Source organism: Dipodomys merriami, unplaced genomic scaffold, assembly GCF_024711535.1.
Source record: "Dipodomys merriami isolate MVZ:Mamm:240054 unplaced genomic scaffold, mDipMer1.0.p SCAF_29, whole genome shotgun sequence".
Taxonomy (NCBI): Eukaryota; Metazoa; Chordata; class Mammalia; order Rodentia; family Heteromyidae; genus Dipodomys; species Dipodomys merriami.
The window spans coordinates 1,748,803-1,768,707 of NW_027204381.1; the positions used below are offsets into that span (position 1 = coordinate 1,748,803).

Sequence of the window (19,905 nt, forward strand, 5' to 3'; positions counted from 1 at the left end):
ATGAGGACTGACCAATTTAAAATACACAATAAGGGGGCTGAGAAGGTGGCTCAGTGGTAGAGCGCTCGCCTTATATGCCTGAGACCCTGGGTTGGATTCCTCAGCACCACATAAACAAAAAGAAAAAAGCTGGAAGTGGTGCTATGGCTCAAGTGGTAGAGCGCTAGCCTTGAGCTGAAGAGCTGAGGGACAGCGCCCAGGCCCAGACTTCAGGCTCCACAACCGGACCAAAAATAAAATAAAATAAAATAAAATACACAGTAAATAAATGATACAGGACTCTAGGCATTCACACACAGTGAGACAAAAGGAGAATACTGTTAGGGGAGGAACTCAAAGGCACAAAGCCTCTGGGCCTCTGAACATTTCGAATAATATTTATAGAAATGAATTCTAGGAAATGGAAGCAAGGTTGGTTTTTTTTGCCCCCCTGCTGTTTGTTTTTGTTTTGTTTTTTTTGTTTTTGTTGGTCGTGGGACTTGAACTCCTAGGCCTGGGGCTGGGCCTGTGCCTCAGCTCTTCAGCTCAAGGTGAGCACTCTACCACTTGAGCCACAGCGCCACTTCCTCCCCCTGCTGTTGTTGGTAGAGATGACATTTTTTTTTCCCCCTTGGTTCATTTATCTGTCGTTTGGGGAGATAAGGAGAATCCCAGAAATGGAGGGACAGTGGGAAGGGAAAACTGGCAGAGAGTAAAGGGAAGAGTGACGTGGCCCAAAAAGAAATGTATCCATTATCTGACTTATGGAACAGTAATCCTTCTCTACATCATCTTAATAATAACCATAAAAAATTGAAATATTAAAATAAAAAGAGCAATATACAATAAAAGGCTTGCATGGACTTTCCGGTCTTCAAATGAACAGGCATTGTATCATTTTTTTCAAATAATGCGACTCTTTCTTTCAATAGGCAGCGATAATCTTCTAGATATTCTGAAAAGAAAATGGTGGAAGTACATCCTTCTGGGATTAGCGGATGTGGAGGCAAATTACTTGATTGTCAGGGCGTACCAGTACACCACGCTCACCAGTGTCCAGGTAGGACGGGCCTTTGAACAGCACCAACAGAAGAGAACGCACATACCTATGGGCTAACTCAATAGTACTGAAAATACATTTCCTTGAAGAAAACCTAAATGCAGGTAGATGATAGCTGTTTTCAGAGGACATATGTTCCCATGAATCATGTTTCCAGAAATTAGTGAAAAATGTATACCAATTAATCACTTCTCAAAGCTGCTAACGCTATAGTGATTAAAATGGTTTCTACTAAAATAAGTGTAAATATTTAGTTGGCACTTGGTGTTGTGATTTTTTTGTTGTTTGTTTATTTGGGTATATATAAATGTGTGTGTGCTTTCCTAGGGCTTGAATTTAGGGCCTTGTATTCCTGCTGGACTTTTTGCACTTACTGTTGGTGCTCTATCACTTCAGCCACTTCTCCAAGTCTCACTTTTTGCTAGGTAATTGGAGATAAGAGTCTTTGGGATTTGTTGGCCTGAGTTGGCATTGATCTGTGATCCTCAGATCTCAGCCTCCTGAGTAGCTACCATTACAGGTGTGAGCCACTGGTGCCCAGCATAAATTCTTCCCTTTTGTAACATTGTGCTAATTGTGCTGAGCCTTATGGTCAGAAAACTTCTTGGAGTTTGACTGGAACGGGTTAATCATTTGAGAACAGGAAATGATTTGTTATCACTAGCCATCACTAACACTCAATTTCATAAAAATAAAAGCTGAGAGTTAACATTAATCACAAGTAAGCGTGCTTTCAGCAAGGTGTCAATTTGTTTAAAAAAAGTCATTTTCTATCCTGGTAATTTTACACATATTTTAATTACTTGCTCACAATTTTTAGAAACTTTGATAACTGACTAAGGGTGGTAAAAAGTTTTGGATTGGTGTTAGGTCTAAGCACAGTTAAGCAAAACACGGTTGCAATTTTAAGTTCATGCCTGGTTCTATCAAAACTATTTATTTCATCCTAGCTTCTCAGGGGAATATAAAAAAGAAACCATTTTATTGTCAAAAGTTAGGTACTAGTCAAGTGTGATAGAGCATGCCTGTAGTCTTAGCTACTTAGGAGATAGGGGCAAGAGGATGATGAGTGGGAGGCTGGCCTTGGTAAAGGGAGGAAGACCTATCTCAAAGACTGACTGAAAATAGTAGCAGAGATACTTGCTACTGGAATTAAGTTGATTTTTTTTTCCCACTTGAGTATATCTCTTGTTTTGGTAATCTCCTAATGTGGAAGTGTGGATTCAATGGTCTTGGAACCTTGTTCTTAAGATGTCTTCCAAGATTCTGTAACTGCAGATGGTCATGTGGCAGATCATGAGAAGTTTGTCATGTGGACACTGGTACCCATGGCCTGGGTTTCTGTGGTGTGTGTGTGTGTGTGTGTGTGTGTGTGTGTGTGTGTGTGTGTGTGTGTGTGTGTGTGTGTGTGTGTGTGTGTGTGTGTGTGTGTGTGTGTGTGTGTGGTACTGGAGTTTGCATACAGGTCATTCGCTTTGTGTGTGTGTGTGTGTGTGGTACTGGAGTTTGCATACAGGTCATTCGCTTGCTAAACTGTGGTACCCTCACTTCAGCCACACTTTCTTTTTTTTTTTTTGGTCCAGTCGTGGGGCCTGAACTCTGGCCTGGGCACTGTCCCTCAGCTCTTCAGCTCAAGGCTAGTGCTCTACCACTAGAGCCACAGCACCACTTCCGGCTTTTTTCTTTTTGCTTATGTGGTGCTGAGGAATCGAACCCAGGGCCTCATGCATGCAAGGCAAGCGCTCTACCACTGAGCCACCTTCCCAGCCCCTTCAGCCACACTTTCAATCCTGCTTTTTTTTTTTTTTCCTGGTTATTTTGGAGATGGAGTGTAGTAAATTGTTGGATGGCCTCCAACTTCAGTCCTCCAGATCTCAGCCTCCTGAGGACCTAGGATTACAAGTGTGAGCCACTGACACCCAACTGTGGCTCAAGTTTCTGCTCTGTCTTTGCTCATTGTACTGCCATCCTCACTCCTCCCTATGGGCCTGTTCCTTTTTGCTTACTCAGCTGGATTTTTCTGCAATTGCTTGAAGCTCCCTCTATTCTCTCTCTCTCTTTCTCTGCCAGTCCCGGGGTTTGAACTCTGGGCCTGGGCACTGTCCCTGAGCTCCTTTTTGCTCCAGGCTAGTGTGCTACTGCTTGAGCCAGAGCACCATTTCTAGCTTTTTCTGTGATTAATTGGAGATAAGAGTCTCACAGACTTTCCTGCCCAGACTGGCTTTGAACTATGATCCTCATATCTCAACCTCCTGAGTAGCTAGGATTACAGGTGTGAGCCACTGGCAACCAGCTGCTCCCTCCATTCTTTTTTTTTGGTCGGTCGTGGGGCTTGAACACTGGGCCTGAGCACTGTCCCTCAGCTTTTCAGCTCAAAGTTAGCACTCTACCACTTGAGCTACAGCGCCACTTCCGGTTTTCTGGTGGTTTATTGGAGATAATAGTTTCACAGATTTTCCTGCCCAGGCTGGCTTTGAACCGCGATCCTCAGATCTCAGCCTCCTGAGTAGCTAGGAGTAAAGGCGTGAGCCACCAGCGCCTGGCTCCCTCCATTCTTGAAGGCCTGATTTAGTCTTACTTTCTCTTCCACATGTTATTTAGTCTAAATAAATAATTTTTATACCACTCTCATCCCTAGGGTCTTCCTTAGTACCTTCTTAACCCTCCCTGGGGCCAGTCGTGGGGCCTGAACTCTGGGCCTGAGTGCTGTCCCTCAGCTCTTCAGCTCAAGGCTAGCGCTCTACCACTTGAGTCACAGCACCACTTCCGGCCTTCTTTGCTTATGTGGTGCTAAGGAATCAGACCCAGGGCTTCAGGCATGCAAGGCAAGCGCTCTACCACTGAGCCACCTTCCTAGCCTAGTACCTTCTTTACTATTGCTGTACAGTACTTTTTTTTTTTTTTTTTGGTATCAGTCCAGGGGTTTGAAGTCAGAGACTAAGGGCTGTCCTTTGCTCTACCACTTGAGCCACAGCTCCATTTTCAGCTTTTTGCTGGTTAACTGTAGCTGAGTCTCAAGGACTACACTGCTCGGCTGACTTCAAATCCCGATCCTCAAATTTCAACCTCTTGTACTCAGGAGGATGACAAGTTGTCAGCCACCAGCACTCAGTGATGTGGCCAGTGATTTTGTATTCCCCATCACTTTGACATCCTTAATCCCCCTGCCTTTCAGATGGTCAGTGTCAGGAGTGGAGCAAGTTGCTCTCTGGGCCTAGGGTCAGTAGTGATGGAGGAGTAGGGAATGATGAAGAGCAAGAAGACCAATGTCTCCCCTTGTGGTGGTGCGTGGCGGGGAGTTGTGCACTTCTTGGGAACACAGTGTCTATTTGCTCTCTCACTGGAACCTATAGCATGTTACTCAGTGTCAATTAAATGTTTGAATTTGTGATTATTTGATCCATTCCTGTCTAGCCTTGGGTGGTTCCCTGAGGACAGAGCTTGAGTCTGCATCCTTGGCTCTCTTACATGGTCTCTCAATAAATATTTGTTGCCTGAGTAATGGATGCATGCTGCAAGGGAAATTTGCCTCCTCGATTTAGGGATAAACACCGAGGCCCTGGTGAAGAATTTTTGGGTTCAGCAATTTGACCCCACTTTCAAGTTTATGCTTTTGGGTAACTTGTTCCTCTTCTTCGTGCCTCTGCTTTCTCATGTATAAAATGGGGTTATAATTTCAAAAACAAAGTCCTAATTTTAAAAAATGGGGTTATAATTCCAATCTCACGGAGTTGTGAGAATTGTGTAAGTTAACCCACATAAAGCACTTAGTATCTTGGACAATAACTTCCTCTTAGTGCTTAATTACTTAATCTCTGGGTGGCGAGCCATGTTTGAAGCTGCTTGCTTTTCCTTCCTTGTAGCTGTTGGATTGCTTTGGGATTCCTGTGTTGATGGCCCTCTCGTGGTTTATTCTACGCGCAAGATACAGAGTGATCCACTTCATCGCTGTGTTTGTCTGTCTGCTAGGTGTGGGAACCATGGTTGGGGCAGACATATTAGCAGGGAGAGATGATAATTCAGGTAAGGCTGTGTTTACTCATCACAGAAGAGTTGTGCAAAGTAGAGTCGAAGGTCCCAGAGTGGTGATGGAGACACTGCAGTTCAACATCTGGCTTTGTGATTATTTATTTCATCTATTTATCATTAATTTGTGAATTATTTATGATCTTATCTGTGATTATTTGTATTATTCCATTATTTAATTATGTTACAATTTTTATTTCCAGATGCTGGTATTTTGTAACCACTTCTTCAAGGTCTTTATATTCCAAGTAGCCTGTAATCTTTTCCTTTTCCTTTGTTTTATCATGCTAAATTGCTTCATTTTTGTCTTGTCAGAGCAGTTTCTTGGTTTAATTTTGAAACAGGTTCTCATTATAGAGTCCAGGCTGGCCTTAAATTTATGATCTTCTTAATTGTTACCCATCCCCCGTGCTGAGATTATAGACCTGCTATGCCAAACCAGGTGAATTCCCCTCCCTCTCCCCCGCCCCCCCAGTCCTGGGATTTCAACTCTGGGCCTGGGCTCTGACTCTGATCCTAAATTTCTTTTGCTCAAGGCTAGTGCTCTACCACTTGAGCCACAGTGCCACTTCCAGCTTTTTCTGAGTAGTTTATTGGAGATAAGAGTTTCATAGATTTTCCTGCCCTGGGCTGGCTTTGAACTACGATCCTCAAATCAGCCTTCAGTGTAGCTAGGATTACAGGCATGAGCCACCAGCACCCAGCTGAATATTTGTTTTAATGGAAAAGGATAGTTGGTGTTCACTGGTAATCTCTTACATGCCATTCTGTAGATGAGAAGGTTTTGGTAGACTTTGTGTCAAAGGCTGATAATTGGTAATATAAAATCTAGACATGGTCTGAGTTCACTCAATTTACAAGTGCCTTCAGTGTCTTCTTGGATCAAGAGAAAATTGCTGTGCTCACCAAACAACCTTTTCTATACTTCTCAATTAATTCCCTTTATTTTGTGTGCCAGTCTTGGGGCTTGAACTCAGGGCTGGGGTGCTCTCCATGAGCTTTCTTTGCTCAAGGCTAGAGCTCTACTACTTGAGCCATAGCTCTACTTCTGGAGTTTAGGGGTAGTTAACTGGAGATAAAAGTCATATGGCTTTCTTGCCTGGGCTGGTTTTGAACTGTGGTCCTCAGATTCCAGCCTCCTGAGCAGCTAGGATTGTCCTGTCCTAGAATCACATAGACCACCATTTCCCACTCAGTTTAGTTACCTGAGAAGTCAAAACATGAAAAACGACAGCAGCATGGTGCTAGACCATGAGAAGAATAAGAGACTTTATACTTCCCATTCACCATGTATTTCTTTTTGTGCCTCACGTCCCCGCAGGGAGTGATGTCCTGATTGGGGATATACTGGTTCTGCTTGGAGCTTCCCTGTATGCGGTTTCTAACGTGTGTGAAGAATACATCGTGAAAAAGCTGAGCAGACAGGAGTTTTTAGGAATGGTGGGCTTGTTCGGGACCATCATCAGCGGCATACAGCTGTAAGAGGCGACATCATTCTTAAAACCACGAGTTAAATACATCATAGTCGATTACTAACTACTAACTAGTACTGGTTAGTTTTGACTTGCATTTGAAACCAGTAGTGAGAGAAGAAATACCAAAAATGATGTCTTTTTTTTTTTTTTTTTTTTGCCATTACTGGGGCTTGAACTCAGGGTCTCAACCTCTCTTACTTGCCTTTTTTTGCTCACAGCTGGGGCTCTATCACTTAAGCTACACCTCTATTTCAAGCTTTTTTTTTTTTTGGTCCTTCCTTCCTTCCTTCCTTCCTTCCTTCCATCCTTCCTTCCTTCCTTCCTTCCTTCCTTCCTTCCTTCCTTCCTTCCTTCCTTTCTTTCTTTCTTTCTTTCTTTCTTTCTTTCTTTCTTTCTTTCTTTCTTTCTTTCTTTCTTTCTTTCTTTCTTTCTTTCTTTCTTTCTTTCTTTCTTTCTTTCTTTCTTTTTGCTGGTCCTGGGGCTTGAACTCAGGGCCTGGACACTATCCCTGAGCTTCTTTTTGCTTACTGATAGTGTTCTACCACTTGAGCCTCAGCGCCACTTCTGGCTTTTTCTGAGTAGTTTGTTGGAGATAGGAGTCTCACAGATGTTCCTGCCTAGGCTGGCTTTGAACTATAATCCTCAGATCTCAGCCTCCTGAGTAGCTAGGATTACAGCCATGAGCCACCAGTGCCCAACTTTTTAGGCTTTTTTTTCCTAGTTAATTGGAGAAAAGAATGTTTGGGATTTGTCTCCCTGGGCTGACTGAACTGAGATTTTCAGATTTCAGCCTCTTGGGTATCTAAGATTATAGGTCTGACAAACCAGCCCTGGGCAAAGGATGTCTTATTTTCTTACATGAGTGAGATGCTTGGGACTGCTGATAGCAATGTAGTAAAAGTACTCCCAGTCAGAACTTTTTCCTCTTTCAGTTATTTCTGGGAAATATTAACACATTAACTTCATAAATTTATTCAAGGGAAAACATTATTTTAGGTTTTTGTCCTATACCTGAGCACTGTGGAAGAAAGAATACTTAAAAGAATCAGGCATCCATCCATCCATGCGTCCATCTGTTCATCCATTCATTTATTTTCCCAGACAGAATTTCAATTTGTAGGCCAAGCTATCCTTGAATTTGGTGACCCTCCTGCCTCTGCCTGGCGAGTGCTGGGATTATAGGCGTGTACCACCACACCCATCTTCTTTATCATTTTTTGGTAAAGGGTAGCTTTAGTCTAAGAAATCTTCAAAGGTCAGCATAATTTCTTTCTTTCTTTTTTTTTTTTGTGGGTCGTGGGCTTGAACTCTGGGCCTGGGCACTGTCCCTCAGCTCTTCAGCTCAAGGTTAGCACTCTACCTTCCTGAGCCACAGTGCCACTTCCAGTTTTCTGGTGGTTTATTGGAGATAAGAGTATCACGGACTTTGCTGCTCAGACTGGCTTTGAACCGAGATCCTCAGATCTCAGCCTCCTGAGTAGCTAGGATTACAGGCGTGAGCCACTGGCGCCTGGCCTAACATAATTTTTTACCTTAGCAGAAGTATAGCAACTAAACTACTGATAAAATAGAAAAAAATCTGTGTGTTGATCTCTGTTACCTCTTGTTTTAATCTTAGCTTGATCGTGGAATATAAAGATATTGCCAGCATAAAATGGGACTGGAAAATTGGTATGTAATTCAATGATGATTATTTTAAATTAGAATTCTTTTTTTTTTTTTTACTTGTCAGTTATGGGGCTTAAACTAGGGGCCTCGGCGCTGTTCCTGGAATTCTTTTGCTCCAGGATAGTGCTCTACCACTTAGAGCCATAGCACCATGTCCACTTGAACTTGGCCTGGGCACTGTCCTTTTTGCTCAAGTCTGAGGCTCTAATACTTGATCCACCCTCCACTTCCAGCTTTTTGGTGGTTAATTAGAGATAAGAGTCCCACAGACATTCCTGCCTGGGCTTGGCTTTGAACTGTGATCCTCAGATCTCAGCCTCCTGAGTAGTCAGGATTATAGACGTGAGCCACCGGTGCTCAGTTCTTTCAGTCTTGTAACTAACAAAAATGCATGCCTAAATTGGGTGCTGAGGTACAGTGCCCAGGCCCAGAGTTCAAGCCCCACGACTGACAGAAAATGAAAATGAAAAAAATGTGTCCCTAGAAACATTCTTCATTTTTATTAATATTCCTATAGCCTAGTAAAATCGCTTCAGTGATAGTTGTGTTTGTTGACTTTTCTCTCTGACAAGTGGTAGATGAATGTCCATAAAAGTTATTTCTTGCCAGGCATTGTTGGCAATTACATCTGTTTCTTAAGGCCTTCAAATTTATGAAGATTGTCATCTGTTTGTGATTTGGGAAGCAATTAACTTGAAGCATCTGATGGTTATATAATCATCTCCCATTGCTTCTCCTCTGATATTTCTGAGCCTCTGCAGAAATGAAGCAGAAGATGTTAGGAAAGATTCAAACTTTACTTCATGATGGGCAAAAAGAAGTGACATAGCACATACATGTCACTGAAGATTGTATGCCACGCTTGAATAATTTAATAACCTACACTGCCAGAATATGTGAAAATACGTGTCTTTGTATGCATATATGAATTGAGCATGAGATGAAATGAAAATGGCTTCAAGATAGATTTATTACCCTTGCCGTCAGCACTGTCCTAAAGAAGATGATTACATTGTGCTTTCTTGTGACATTTAGTAAGGTGGACAAAATACAATGGATTTAATATCTGTCTTTGATGTCCTAAAAATACTTTATACCAAATCCAGTCACTCAAATCATATCCAACCAACTAAACAAATAAGAGGTCAAGCACAGATGACAAGCGATGTTTCTTGACAGGTGACATTAATTCGGTTCTATTGCCCTTTAATCTCAGGTATCACTCAGCCTTAACAGGGAGGATTACCTGGGGGTCATAAGAGCTGAAGACAGTCCCACTGTAGGAAGGATTTTATGGCCCAAATCTTCTAACACCCTTTTAGATCTTCACAACCTGTGATCTTACTCCCCAAGCTTTTTCCAGAGAGCTTTGGAGTCTCATTGGCAATGCTGATCGCTAGGGAGGGGGTGGGTTGGTGATATGGCAGCTGAGTCTTGGCTCCTCTTTCCCCATTTGTCTTCTGATTTCTTCCAATCATGTTAGCTATTTTATTATTATTCTTTTTCCCTGCAGCCCTGCTATTTGTGGCCTTCGCCCTCTGTATGTTTTGCCTGTACAGCTTCATGCCACTGGTGATTCAAGTCACGAGTGCCACTTCTGTCAACCTGGGCATCCTCACAGCTGACCTCTACAGTCTCTTCTTTGGACTCTTTCTATTTAACTATAAGGTAAGAAGATAGGTTGTGTTCAAGTAAGAATACATGCTTGGTGTAAAACTTTTCAAAGCCTTGGTATGTTGTGTAGGACAGGAACCAGCCGTTATCTTTACAGTTTTGCTGGCTAACGTATTCCTGAGCTAACACGGAAGGGCCATTTACAGCTTATTGACATGATTAGAAACAAAATGTCAAAGGCAAGCAGACAGGTGGTCTTGATAGGCCCATTATTATTGCTGCTGCTGCTGCTGTTGTTGTTTTCTATGAGAATGGTCAAGAGCTACAATATCAGGCTGAAGGTAGGAAATTGCTCACTGGTACTGAGGCTGAATTTTGCATTAGGAGCTGGCCATTCTCATTCTGCAAGTAGGCAAGTGGTACTCATTGTCTGCACTCACATATGTATATATTTCTGTGTGTATATGTGTGTATCCATATCTATGTGTGTATATGTATATATATATATATACACATATATATATTAACTGTCATATTACCTTTCTCAGTTCAACTTTTGCTTTTTGTGTGGTGCCATTGCTGGGTCTTGAACTCGAACTCCTCAGATCTCAGCCTCATAAGTAGCTAGGATTATAGGTGTGAACCACTGGTGTTCAGCTTTGTCATTGTCTTCATTTTTGTGCTGGTTCTGGGGCTTGAACTCAGTTCCTGGACTCTGTCCCTGAGCTTCTTTTGCCTACGGCTAATGCTCTACCACTTGAGTCACAGTGCCACTTCCAGTTTTCTAGTGGTTAATTAGAGATAAGGGTCTCATGGATTTTCTTGCCCTGGCTGGCTTTAAACCATGATCCTCAGATCTCAGCCTCCTGGGTAGCTAGGATGACAGGTGTAAGCCACTAGCATCTAGCAGCTTTGTCATTGACTTTTTAAACGTAATCCAGGCTGGCATTCAAGTCTTCAACCTCCTGCCTCTACCTCAGCTGGCCAAAGGTAAGGGCTCAGAGACATATGCAAGGGAGGACATTCACCACCTGTTCTTCTCTTGTTCCAGTTTTCTGGACTCTACATCCTGTCGTTTACCGTGATCATGGTGGGCTTTGTCCTGTACTGCTCCGCCCCGACACGCACGGCAGAGCCTGCGGAAAGTAGCGTGCCTCCGGTCACCATCATCGGCATCGACAACTTGGGGCTGAAGCTTGAGGAGAGCGGACTCCCAGACACCCACTCTGCAGTCTTGTAGCTGGAGATGACAGTGCACTCCCTGCGCACCCCCCAACCCCCAGAACACACAGTGTCCTCCACCAGGGGACACGACCAGGTTCACAGCAACCACTTCCACAGCACTGGATAGTGGGCATCCAGTGGAAGGAACTTTGAACAATGTAGAAATGCCAGACTAGAGCAGACCCCCTCCAAGGTGAGGGTTGTGTTTCTCGGTGATCATGACCAGTTCCACTTTGTGCCAGAGACAAGGTTGCCAGTCCTACCCAGGGCTCTGAGAGGCCCTCCTGGGAGAAAGTAGCCAACAGTGGACTGAGCCCTGGGTCAGGAACAGGAACGTGGGCCTGGGTGGGTTTCCTCTGCTGGAATCTTTGGGGGTTTTGTCCTACTGGGGCAGTCAGTGTCCATAGGCCCGATAGCTGATGGGCACAGGTGGGGTCTAGTCACTGATTGCATATGGCGGACACATGGACCGGTGGGCAGTTCTGAGAGTCTTAAGGTGAGTGCTGGAGAAGCATGTTCATTTCACGTTTAAGACTTTGGCCCTGGGGTCAATCGTGCCTTCATCCAGCACGGCTGAGCTTCCAGAGGAAGACAGGAAGGGATCATCAGGGCAAAACGGTGGGAAGTAAAATAGAAGAGGTTTGTCTGCGCCATTCCTGGGAGGAGTTGGGGGCTGGGGGTTCGGAACCTGGCCCAACTGGAGCTAAAGGGGAGCGGAGTAATCTAGGAACCCTCTCCCAATTGTGTTCAGTGCCTCTGTCACCATTGTTGCTGTCACCCCTTTTCTCCTTCCTCCTCTTCTTCCTCCTCCTTTTTCCACCACTTCTTTTTCCTTCTCTTTTTTCCCCCCATCCTTTTCCACCATTTTTCTCTTCCTCCTTTTCTTCTTCATCTTCCTCTTTCTTCTTTCTCCTCTTCCTCCTCTTCTTCCTCCTTCCCTTTCTTCCTCCTACTTACTTTCTTCTTCCTCCTCTTCCCCTCCACTTCTCCCCTTCTTCCTCCTTTTCCCCCTCCACTTCATCTCTTCTTCCTGCTTTCTCCTCCTCCTCTTTTCCCTCCATCCCCTCTTCCTTTTTCCTCTTCTTCTCTTCCTCCTTTCCTTCCTCTCCCTTTTGCTTTGTCTTCCTTCTTTTCATCTTCCTCCGCCTTCTCTTTCTCCTTTTCTTCTTCCTCCTCTTCCTCTTTCATTCTGCTCTTCTTTTTTCCTCCTCTTTCCCCCTCCTACTCCTCCCTCATCATTCCCCTCCTCCATCTCCCCCTGCCCCTCACCAGCCACATTCATTCCTTCACTTCAAGTTACAGAGAACACTGCATTCCAGCTGCATTGAGCTCTACACTACACACGGTGAGAGTTCTTGGACCAGAGCAAAGATGCAGTCACTGTTCTTTTAAAAACAGTATTTTCATAACTTGCAGGAATGCTTCCCGTGAATCTCATCTTGTTCCCTTGCAGCCCAGAAAGCGAAATATTCCTTCCAATTATCACAGCAAGGAGAACACTTTGTTTCTATAAACTGCTAAGAAAGGCCATGAACATGAAGACACAAATTAATGATATCTCTGAGAAGAGTAACACTCCCCTCCACCCTCCCCCTTACCCGGCTCCAGGCCTTGGAAGCCCCTGATTGTTAAGAAAGGATACTATATTAGTTTGTAACAAATCTATGCAATGCTGTGAGATTTCATTGACATTCTGCAATACAGAGTGGTAGCCTGTACTTGTAGCAGCTGTCAGAGGATCAACATATTGGGCACCATTCTTAGAAAACTCCATGTAAACTTTGAGGGGGGGAAGAAATTTGGAGGAAGTGTTCATATTATTAAAGCAATTTGAATTCATGGAAATCCAGCCACTGGGTTTTCTTCATTTACCTGGCTCTTTGTATAGATATTGACTCAATATCTTCAAGACTTTACTTCCAACTTTTAGGAGTCATACCTCCTGCAAGGTTGAGGTCCCCAACACTTGGAGACTAGCTGGGCTGGAGGAAACTTCAGAGCGAGAATGCTTTCACATTCTAAATGTTCACAATGGCTTTTTTTTCCTTTTCTTTTTTGAGAGAAATAGCTCTAGTCTCTGCAACCTGTTAAATCTGCCATTTCCAAACCACTGTTTGCTTTCTCTCCCCACCACAGACAGTGTCAAACAATCAAAAATAGGGTTTTATTACGATATTTGGCTTTGGGGCTGGGAAGGTGGCTCAGTGGTAGAGCGCTTGCCTTGCATGCATGAGGCCCTGGGTTCGATTCCTCAGCACCACATAAGCAAAAAGAAAAAAGCCAGAAGTGGCGCTGTGGCTCAAGTGGTAGAGTGCTAGCCTTGAGCTGAAGAGCTGAGGGACAGCGCCCAGGCCCAGAGTTCAGGCCCCACGACCGGACTCCCCCCAAAAATAAAATAAAATATTTGGCTTTTTGTTGAAGACTTTTGGTTTGATTAGCATATTACTTCTTACCCTCTTTCCCTCCCTCCTTTCCTTTCTTCCTTCCTTCCTTCCTTCCTTCCTTCCTTCCTTCCTTCCTTCCTTCCTTCCTCCTTTTCCTCCTCCCTCCTTCTCTCCCACCCTCCCTCCTTCCTTCCCTTCTTTCCTTCCTTCCTGTCTTCTTTCCTGCTAAGGGACTCATGCTTACTAGGTAAGCACTTGACTACTTGAGCTACCTCCCCAACCATTTTTATTTTATTTATTTTTTTTGACCATGATCCTTATTGTCTCCAATGTAGCTAGGATGACAGGTGTGTACCACCACACCTAACTTTTTTGTTAAGATGGAGTGTTGCTAATTTTTGTTGTTGTGGTGGTTGTTGTTGGGGGCGGGGAAGCCTGGGCTGCCTTCTAAATTCTCTTAATCTCTGCCTTCCAAGTAGCTTGAATTACAGACAGGAACCACAGTTCCTGGCTAAAGTGTTTTGTTTTCCAAGTGTTCCCAAAGTATTTGATCAGGACTGGCCTCAGTAGGGGTGAACGGTTGAAACACTGCGCTCTAAGAGTTGAAGCACCTTCTTGTGGCTTACATAGAGTTTGGTGGTTCCAGTGGAGAAAGAATCCAGGATTTTAACCTCTGAGGGTAGCTGGGACCCTGTCCTCACCCTGGCTTCTGAGGATTGCTCAGCCAACCAGTGCAATATCTTCTGTCGTGAGGGCTGTAGGAAGGTGCTTACAGAAAAACTAGGCTGGCATGCCATATTCTCTGCAGTAGTGGAGTTTTCCCTTTAAAGATGTTGTCTCCCTTTGTCCCTGTGAGATCTCTTATGTCTGGTCAGGACTCTGCTGCCATTATAGTGGTGATGTGCCATTTTGTCCAATTGAACCACTTAGTCCCTGGGCAGATGTTCAGCGCCCTCAAAAAGATATCAATAAATCAAGGGAAATGCAGCAGATAGCCACTTAGCTGATTAAAAGGCAAGAGATTTATGAGGAAATTAGGTAATGCTGAATGTACAGTTCTCCAATAGTAATAGAAAGGGTGTTCAGAGAAGTCTGGTCATGTAGAATTGGTATGTAAGGGATTAAAGCTGCTTCAAAACACCAAAATGTTTCCTATCCTTCCCTGCATAGACCTGCCGGATTAGAGTCCCAAGGTTTTCTCTCCCAGTGCTTAACCTGCTGCCATTGGTTTAAGTAATGTCTTCTCTAACAATCTTACAATGCAGCCACTTATGGAAATGGAAATTTAGATATAAGGGGGGAAGAGAATCGATGCTGATCAGAAAAAAAAAGGCATTGGAATTGGTATTTGCTGCAATGGATGATAAATAAGCTTCTAGATGTTTCCATGTAGTCATCATTCAGTCACTTAGCACTAATCCTTGCCTGCCCGGAGGAGAGCAGAGTCCAAGCCCAAGGTGAGACATAGAAAAGGTGCCTGGCACAGTGCCTGTGTGCTCTGAGCCTATAAAATATTTATCTCCAGGCACTGGTGGCTCATGCCTGTAAATCCTAGCTACTCAAGAGGCTGAGGTCTGAGGTTGAAGTTCAAGGCCAGCCCAGGTAAGGAGGTCTGGGAGACTGTTATCTCCAGCTTACCACCAGAAAACTGTGAGGCTCAACGTAGTAGCGTGCTATTCTTGAGAGCAAAAATAGCTCAGGGACAGCACCCAGGTCCGGAGTTCAAGGTCCACAACTGACAAAAAAACAAAACAACGAATTTATGTTTAATTTTGCTATGTAGTCCTATGTCATGTAGAAGGTCATTTTACTGCATGATTAGGTTGATTTACACTAAATAATAAGCCATCAAGCTTAAAGAAGATCTGATTATTTTCTTTAAAATCATCACACTGCCAGGAATCTTTTTCTCTGATGGGGATTAATAGCCATTTGTGCTTTATTGTCATAGCAATAAAATTTACTGCCAAGAGTGTTACTTCAAAGTGAAAAACAAAATACACTGCCAGCTGACAAGCTGACATTTAATTTTCTTCATGTTTAGTGTTATACCTCCCATCCTTTGGTGTGCTCAACTTCTGCCCTTCTGGTTGATCTTCAGCCTTCAATAAAGACTTTGAAACTTGACTTAGAGGTTTCTCTACTTCTTCTATCACTCCAGGGATCCAGGCCTAGAGGACTGAATTGCCCACACTTGAACTTGTTACCTTCATTTCTTTCTAGTAGCTCATCTTGTGTTACATCGATATCTTGTTATTCCTCAGGAGGATGCTACAAACACAATTGACAATCTCAAACAAAGCACATCTCTTAGCCAGGCGCTGGTGGCTCATGCCTATAATCCTAGCTACTCAGGAGGCTGAGATCTGAGGATTGAGGTTTGAAGACTGCTCCAGCAAAAAAAAAAAGTCTGTACTCTTATCTCCAATAAACTACTCAGAAAAAGCCAGCAGTAGTGTTGTAGTTCACTGGTAGAATGCTAGCCTTGAGTGCAGAGGGGCTCAGGAGTAGCAACAGGCCCTGGTCAAGCCCCAAGACTGGCAAAAAAAAAAAAAAGCACATTTCTTTTTCAAGCTCCCCTAAACTCTTTTTTTTTTTTTTTGGGTCCAATCGTGGGGCCTGAACTCTGAGCCTGGGCGCTGTCCCTCAGCTCTTCAGCTCAAGGCTAGCTCTCTACCCCTTGAGCCACAGCGCCACTTCCAGCTTTTTTTTTCTTTTGGCTAATGTGGTGCTGAGGAATCGAACCCAGGGCCTCATGCATGCAAGGCAAGCACTCTACCACTGAGCCACCTTTCCAGCACCCAGCTTTTTTTCCTCTCAAGACTAGTACTCTTCCACGTGAGCCACAGCTCCACTTCTAGCTTTTTGTGTGTGTATGTGTGGTTAATTGTAGAAGAATGTCACGGATTTTCTTGCCAGGGCTTGCTTCGTACTGTGATCCTCAGATCTCAGCTTCTTGAGTGGCTAGGATCACAGGAGAGAGCCACTGGTGCCTGGATCCCTATGGAAATTTTACTCAACAATATGTCCTTGGCACTTTTCCATGGCAGTGAACATTACTGTTCCTCGGGGTGGAACACCATTTCCTACAGTAGATAGACTGAGGTTTGATAAAGTACACTAGGTGGCAGTGTTGAAATAGAAATTCTGGAAAATAAAGATCTGCATTAACAAAAGCAAGCAATCCCTGGGACTCTGTCCAGCTGAATCTTGTTACTATTGACATCCTGATAATAAATGATTAGAGGCTGGGAATATAGCTTAGTGGAAGAGTACTTGCCTAGCATGCATGAAGCCCTGGGTTTGACTCCTCAGTATCACATACACAGAAAAACCCAGAAGTAGCACATGGCTCAAGTGGTAGAGTGCTGGCCTTGGGCAAAAAAAAACCCAGGGATAGTGCCCAGGCCCTGAGTTCAAGCCCCAGAACTGGCACACACACACACAAAAAAAAAAAAAAAAAAAAAAAAGGTAAGGAAATGTTTATCTGATTTAGGTTGTTTTACTTTGAGGGCTTCATGTCCCCAGCTTGGGCTACAACCATCAGCTCCCAAGAGCGAGTGATTTGTAAGACTATTTAAATTTGTTTTCTCGTCCGCTTGTGAAACTGAAACTTTGATTTGACTTGAGAGACTTTGATTCAAGTCTCCTGAGGACAGGTAGACCTGACCTTTAGAACCACAGCCTTCCTGGGGTCAGATGAAGTCACTTTGTATTCTGCAGATACATTTTACCCATGATCCAAGCGCATGTGCGCACATGCGCGCACACACACACACACAGAGGGCAACACAGTATTTGTGCAATATAAGTAGGAGATACATGATGCTAGTCTGGACTTTTAGCTTAGCTACTAACTAGCCTTTTGATCATGGTTACAAACCATAGCCTGTATGATCTTCCCACTTCAGTGTAAGCAACAACAGTCCCAGGTCTCATTCTGAGGTATTACATATGTACATAAGACAGGTACATAGGGCTTGCCCAACCAGAAAAAAAATACGAAAACAAAATTTCAAGGAATGAAAATTTCTAATTTTCAAAATGAATCCCCTTAAGAAAAGCCTAACTTTATGTCACAGTTTTTGTTGTTGTTGGTGGTGGTTGTGGGGTTTGAACTCAGAGCTTGGGTGCAGTCCCTGAGCCTCTTTGTGCTCAAGGCTAGCACTCTACCACTTAAACCACACTCACTTCCAGTTTTTTTTTCTGAGTGGTTTATTGGAAATAAAGAGTCTCATGGACTTTTCTGCTGGGGCTGGCTTTGAACCACGATCCTCAGATCTCAGTACCTAGGATTACAGGCGTGAGCCACTGGCTCCTGGCATGATACAGTTGTTACCTTACTGTAACTCTTGTCTAATCAAACTGAGATCAGACCAAGAACCCATGTAGGCACTTGGGGCAAAGTCATTTCCCCTCCCATAGTGGTCCTGCATCCCTCACCGTGGTCTTGCGAAGTCCTGTGTGCAGACCTGCGGAGAGCTCATGGCCTTGGGCTGTGGAGCATGCACGCCGTTGGGCATCACTTCATGGCCCATCGTCCCTGGAAGACTTGCTCTGGAACACCGGCTGATTGAACCCCAGAAGTGTGCAGTGGAACAGGTAGTCAGCCAGAGGGGCTGAAGGATGCTTGAAGAGCTCGTACAGGCTGGGTGGAGCCTCAGATGGGGTCTGAGGACTGGTATGACCCACAGCCTCTCCAATAATCATGAGGGGCTCTTGCCTAGAGAGTGGCTATGCAGGTGTTTCTCTCCTTTGGGACCCCTTCTGTTTGGTCGGAGCTCTCTTTACCGTTTCCTTCACTAAGTCTTTGCCACTTTACGTCTCCCCTTGTGTCCATGGACTCATTCCTCAATTACAGGGAGAAAGGACTCCATCCACGTGTTGCATTTGTTCAGTGTCATATTTGGGGGCTGTCTAGGCTATGGGGGGAAAAGGCAAGTAAAATGGACAAATTCATTTCCTCCTGTTGCCCTTTTTCTTCAGAAGCCCTTGCCTTTCACCTTTGACAGATAAAACTATCAAAACTCCGGGCACTGATTGGCCAATTAAAAATACCATAGTTGGCTGGGAAATTGGCTTAATGGTAGAGTGCTTGCCTAGCATGCATGAAGCCCTGGGTTCGATTCCTCAGTACCACATCAACAGAAAAAGCCAGAAGTAGCGCTGTGACTCAAGTGGTAAAATGCTAGCTTTGAGCAAAGTGAAGCCCAGGGACAGTGCCCAGGCCCCGAGTTCAAGTCCCAGGACTGGCAAGAAGAAAATGTGTGTGTGTGTGTGTGTGTGTGTGTGTGTGTGTGTGTGTGTGTGTGTGTGTGTGTGTGTGTGTGTGTGTGTATGGAAATATTTGTGGATTCAAGGACAATTTAGAAAAATTCAAAACTACTAGTTCTCTAGGCCAGTGAATAGCAAACTTGAGAATAAAATAGACCAATAAGATTGTATTGAAAATAAGATAACAATGGAATCACAGGACCAGTAAAATATGGTAGATAAAGAATGAAATGGAAGCGCTGAGGTATGTTTTAATGCAGGAATGGTTAGATATACCAGAAAAGTGACACAGAAGGGATAAAATTAAGAAGCATTGAAATTATGTGAAAAGTGCAAGCATAATCTTGCCAGTTTCCTGAGTATACATGATGTTTATGTTATAACGCACAGCAGCATTAGTGACTTCAGGATGAAGAGTGAAAAGAAAATTAAGTAGATAAATAGAGATGCTTTGCCTGGATGGATAATTGTAATGTGTTTTTTTAAGAATTCAGAGTATGCTTAATGTAAGCCCTCATCTAAGAACAGAACAAAACAAGATCTCATTAACACATATCCTTGCAAATCCACAGAGAAAAGGTTCATCTTACACTGATGAACAGAGGTTATAGGAGTGGATCATTAAAAATCTCATGGTATGCTGACAAGCTAGATGACAGCTTTTCCAAGCATGCAAGTACTCAGTTGAAATAAATCCAACAATTTGTTAAACCAAGGCCCCTGTGCTTTTCACTGAAATGGCAGTCTTGGCTCTCATGAAATGTCTCTTCCTCCTGAGATTCACTTGGCTAGCAAAATAGAACTTTCCATTATCATGTGGTGAGTGATACTCCACAGGACTTAAAGTGGAAAGAACTATCAGTGTGAGCTGGGTGATGCGGGTGGCTCATGTATTTAACCCTAGCTACTCAGGAGCCTGAGATCTGAGGATCACGATGGAAAGGCAGCCCTGGCAGAAAAGTCCCCGTGAGACTTTTATCTCCAAAAACCGGAAGTGGTGCTGTGGCTCAAAGTGGTAGAGTGTTAGCTCTGAGCAAAAGAGTTCAGGGACAGCACCTAGGCTCCAAATTCAAGCCCCATGATGGATCAAAAAAACGAAACAAAAGAGCTAAATAAAGAACTATCAGTGACGTTAAGTCTCAAATAATTTCTCTATGGCTAGAATATTTCTCCCTGCTGGAAGTGTGTGTGTGTGTGTGTG

General features: G+C 43.8%; 1 protein-coding gene across 1 annotated transcript in view; it reads left to right on the forward strand.

Moving 5' to 3' along the window:
- The window catches only part of LOC138838814 (solute carrier family 35 member F2), a 32,849-nt gene extending 19,383 nt beyond the window's left edge, over positions 1 to 13,466 (forward strand). The window contains exons 3-8 of the mRNA XM_070038167.1: positions 912 to 1,039; positions 4,903 to 5,062; positions 6,387 to 6,543; positions 8,159 to 8,211; positions 9,722 to 9,876; positions 10,874 to 13,466. Coding sequence (XP_069894268.1) covers positions 912 to 1,039; positions 4,903 to 5,062; positions 6,387 to 6,543; positions 8,159 to 8,211; positions 9,722 to 9,876; positions 10,874 to 11,062 — 842 coding nt within the window. The 3' untranslated portion in view covers positions 11,063 to 13,466. The remainder of the gene's footprint in view (positions 1 to 911; positions 1,040 to 4,902; positions 5,063 to 6,386; positions 6,544 to 8,158; positions 8,212 to 9,721; positions 9,877 to 10,873) is intronic.
- Positions 13,467 to 19,905: the final 6,439 nt, after the last annotated feature.